Genomic DNA, 4243 nt, shown 5'->3' with positions numbered 1-4243 from the left:
ATGGACGAAGTGCCGGTATATTATTTGAACATATTAATTAGGGTATAGAATGATCGAATGCTTCGTGTGGTCTGTTTTGATGTATGATTGTGAAACTTGGACCTTGAAAGTCAACTTCATTAACAGACTGGAAGCATTTGACATGTGGCTCTGTCGAAGAATGCTCAGAAAAATCAGAAGCTTTTTTAAAACATTTCGTTGTTGTGTAATGGTACACAAATCGCTCACTCCTTTCAACAACGTCATATATCAAAAATCGACAATTTTCAGTGCATATTTCGGAATTCCCAGAAAATGAACTTTATCCTAGCAAAAGTGGCATATTTTTAACTTAATATTTACTCGCTACAGGGCGGAATGTGTTGTTTTTGCATTTTGAAGAAAAGATATTGTTAAATTTTTTTTTAAATACTAAATATTTTTCAAATGGAGAACAGGTTTTACTTAAAAAGATCTGTTGCACAGTAAAAAGTTGAATAAGTGGCTTGATATTCATTTTTCAATACATTGTTTTATATTTTTAAGCTTTAAAAACGATCTCCTGAAAAATCAAGTTTTTTGATTTATGACGTTGTTGAAAAGAGTGAGTGAAATGCGTGGCGAAACGATGTACGATAAATGTTCGAATGGTGATAAGGAAAATATGCAAAGCCGATGTAAGCATTCTTATTGCAATATTGATAAATTTAAGAAAGGTGTGTTGAGACAGTTTGGATATGTGAATCGCCTGAGTAAAGAAAGAGCAATAAATTAAATTTACGATGCGAATTTTGGGACCGGAATATAGCAAACGGATACCCGTTTGCTATATTTTAGTGCTTTGCTTTGCAAAAAAGTCACTTCTTCCTGACTCCATTCTAACTTATCGTCTTTGTTGGTGTCTGCTCTCTTCGTCTTTAGGTTGTAGGTCGTTCTGTCATGAGCAACTTCATCTAGGCCATGCTTTCGAATTATGTTTTTAATTTATTATTAGATTAAAACCAATATTTTTAGCTTTTCCACTTTTTTATTTGACCAGCGACCGGGTTTCGTCGTTACCGACATCATCAGACTGGTACCATCAGACGTTACCGACATCATCAGTCTGATGATGTCGGTAACGACGAAACCCGGTCGCTGGTCAAATAAAAAAGTGGAAAAGCTAAAAATATTGGTTTTAATCTAATAATAAATTAAAAATGCAATTCCATCACGAAGTGTCAGTGGATAATATAAATCTATTAAAAAGAATTATGTTTTCTTTCTGCGGTATCTGTGAATTCTTTGGTTTTCCTCTAGACATCATTTGACGAAGATTCTGGTTCAAAATATGAACAAGTTCTCTGCGTCCTATGATAACATAGGACACATAAGTGCTTTATTAAAAAGTTTAAAAAATAAAATAGATATCCATTTTATTTTTTATACATTGTTATATAGTGTCGGGTTGTGGTCCCGTGGTTAGTGTCGCGGACTCTTAAGTCAGAGTTTCTCAATTCAAACCCACTCTTTCACAATTTGATACCTATTTCTAATAATGATCCGCTTAGGCTCACCACAGAAATAATATGAAATTGAAATATTTGTGTTAATGATAATAACACAAATATTTCTCTTTGAAAAAAATGTTTATACATGGAAAATTTTTTCCATTTTTTAAATATGAATATTTTTAGGAATTGTAACAACAACGCGAGTCACACATGCTTCTCCAGCTGGAGCTTATGCCCACACAGCTGCAAGGGGGTGGGAGACTGATGCTGACCTGAAGAGTGCAGGGTTCGACCCCTTGGCCTGCAGAGACATCGCACACCAGCTCATCCACGGAGATCCAGGAAGCAAGTTCAAGGTCATCCTCGGAGGTGGTAGAAGAACGATGTTGACAACTACAACTCTGGACGAAGAAGGAAAATATGGAAGACGCACTGATGGTAGAAATTTGATCACCGAATGGCAAACCCAGAAGGCTGCTACCAATCGACCTTACCAGTATGTGTGGAACAGGAATCAGCTGTTGAACATTAGTGCCAATACTGAATACTTGATGGGTTTGTTTGAATCAGACCACTGCCTGTACAACCTGGATGTCAAAGATGATAAAGAGCCTTCTTTCGCAGAAATGGTAGAGGGAGCAATTAAGGTTTTGTCTAAAGACACCAATGGTTACTTCCTCTTTGCAGAAGGTATGTGTACAAATATGAAATTTTGAGGCTTAATTATTAATTTTTGTTTAAAATCAATTATTTTTTACACTCACTGTATTTATTTGGAAAGCATAATCATTAAATTGTAGAACAATATTCTCTGCATTTTCATGACATTCTTTGTGGTTGAGCAATATTATTAAAACTGATCTGATATTGATTGATAATGTGTAAGAAAAACTTATTCCTTTTAATAGTTTCGTATTTTTTAAACACGAAAAAAAACCACTATTTTTGAGTACGTCCAATCATTATTCAAAAATATTTGTTTACGAGCTATCTCAATTAAGATGAATTATTGACAAATTAATATAGAATTCTGGGTCTGTGCATAAAGTTATTACTTCAATAAGCCCGTGGAAGATCTTAAACAAATGCCCAGATTTTCTATGTTTCGATATTAATAAAAAGTCCTTGATCTATTTGGATTATTTTGCAGGAGGTAGAATCGACCATGCTCACCACTCTACGTATGTTAAAATATCCCTCGATGAAACAGTCGAGTTTGCCAAAGGGGTAACCAAGGCTCTGTCCATGGTCAACCTTACGGAAACATTGATAGTGGTGACGTCAGATCATGCGCATACCATGTCTCTGAATGGATACGCCAGCAGAGGAAACCAGATCAATGGAGCGAGCACAGGATCAGCGTCTGATGGACTCAAGTACATGACTCTCAGTTATGCTAATGGACCAGGATACAGGAAGGAAGTCAATGGGAATAGAGTGGATGTCGCAAAAGAGAACTTTAGTAAGTTATGGGTTTAATGCGAGTATAATAAGTGTCTCAATTGAAATGAAACATATATTGTTCTTTTCATATGAAATAAGGTATCACAGGGCTAAGGAAATAACATTTGGCTGGCTTCTGGCAAGTGATCACCATCATATTCTTTTGTAAAGTTCACCATTCGTACGCTTTGGCGAAAGCTTTAAAAAATTGTACGAGTATGGATTTCTTCTTCTTTCACAGGATGTTTCTTCCCAATGTCCTTTCTCATATACTCGTACGAGTAATGTCACTTACCATGATTTCCTTCGATTATGCCATTTGTGTCGAAGCTGCATCTTAAAAGCTTTTTTTGAATGGGTGTGTTGCATTTAGTATTTACCTTGCATATTATGTACAGTGTTTATAGATCATCAATTGATTTTTTTTATTCTATTTAAAACATAAATATTTTATTTTTATCTGTGTCGGGAACAGGATGGATAATCTAGTGTGGGCTAATCAGATACTTATCAGCATTTGCTCATTGCTGGGAGGAAACAACGTAAAACTCCTCAGGAGAAGCCGGACTGCTGACTGTCGTCAACAGACCTTCCATTCCACTAGAAGAGGGTTCCGCATTTTGTGTCCTAGCTTGTTTTATGGTACCAATGTTCTTCACTATTTTTATCATGTATGATACCATCTCTCTTGAGAATTCCTTATGAACTATCATGGATCTGATGGTAGGTCCTCACTCGGGCTCTTGCAACGCGCTTATTTCAAAGGCTAAGAATGAAATAAAAGATTTTTGAAATTTTTGCAGACGCCGATAGGTTCCGATCGCCAGGACTAGTACCACTGAGTTCAGAAACCCATGGAGGGGACGACGTAGCCGTGTTCGCCAAGGGTCCTTGGGAGCACCTCTTCTCTGGAGTGTACGAGCAGTCGTCCATTCCACACATGATCACTTATGCCACATGTCTTGACAAATCTCTGAGCCATTGTGACTAAGAACAAAAAGAAAATGGTATATTTCACAGTTGCTATGTTTTTCTGAAAATGTGTTTTGTTTTAACTACTTTTATGTTAAATACAATTTATTCTGGTGGTTTTGTGAAATTATTAATTTTATACTTATGAATATTAAAAAAAAAAGTATTTAACCTTTTTTAACCACTTTTTTAATTTTACTTTTCTCCAACCTTGTCTTCTTCAGTTCACACTTTATAAAATCATACATAGAACCATAAGATCGAAAACATAGAAACACATCTAACTTAATGAAACAAATACCGAGTTGAGTCAAAGGATTCATTATACATAAAGTCATTAAATGCCGAAACTATGA

The 4243-nt window shown here is 35.6% G+C and overlaps 1 protein-coding gene across 1 annotated transcript in view; it reads left to right on the top strand.

Annotated features, from left to right (window-relative positions):
- LOC148300005 (membrane-bound alkaline phosphatase-like) overlaps positions 1–3906 on the top strand; it is a 4886-nt gene extending 980 nt beyond the window's left edge. The window contains exons 2-5 of the mRNA XM_088275401.1: positions 1–15; positions 1656–2162; positions 2623–2934; positions 3719–3906. The exon at positions 1–15 is cut by the window's left edge and continues 178 nt beyond it. Of these exons, the coding sequence (XP_088131527.1) occupies positions 1–15; positions 1656–2162; positions 2623–2934; positions 3719–3906 (1022 nt within the window). The remainder of the gene's footprint in view (positions 16–1655; positions 2163–2622; positions 2935–3718) is intronic.
- Positions 3907–4243: the final 337 nt, after the last annotated feature.

Source organism: Brachycentrus maculatus, unplaced genomic scaffold (genome assembly GCF_059751285.1).
Source record: "Brachycentrus maculatus isolate JH-2025_06_01 unplaced genomic scaffold, ASM5975128v1 h1tg000855l, whole genome shotgun sequence".
NCBI classification, from domain to species: domain Eukaryota; kingdom Metazoa; phylum Arthropoda; class Insecta; order Trichoptera; family Brachycentridae; genus Brachycentrus; species Brachycentrus maculatus.
This window is presented reverse-complemented; position numbering and strand designations above follow the sequence as displayed.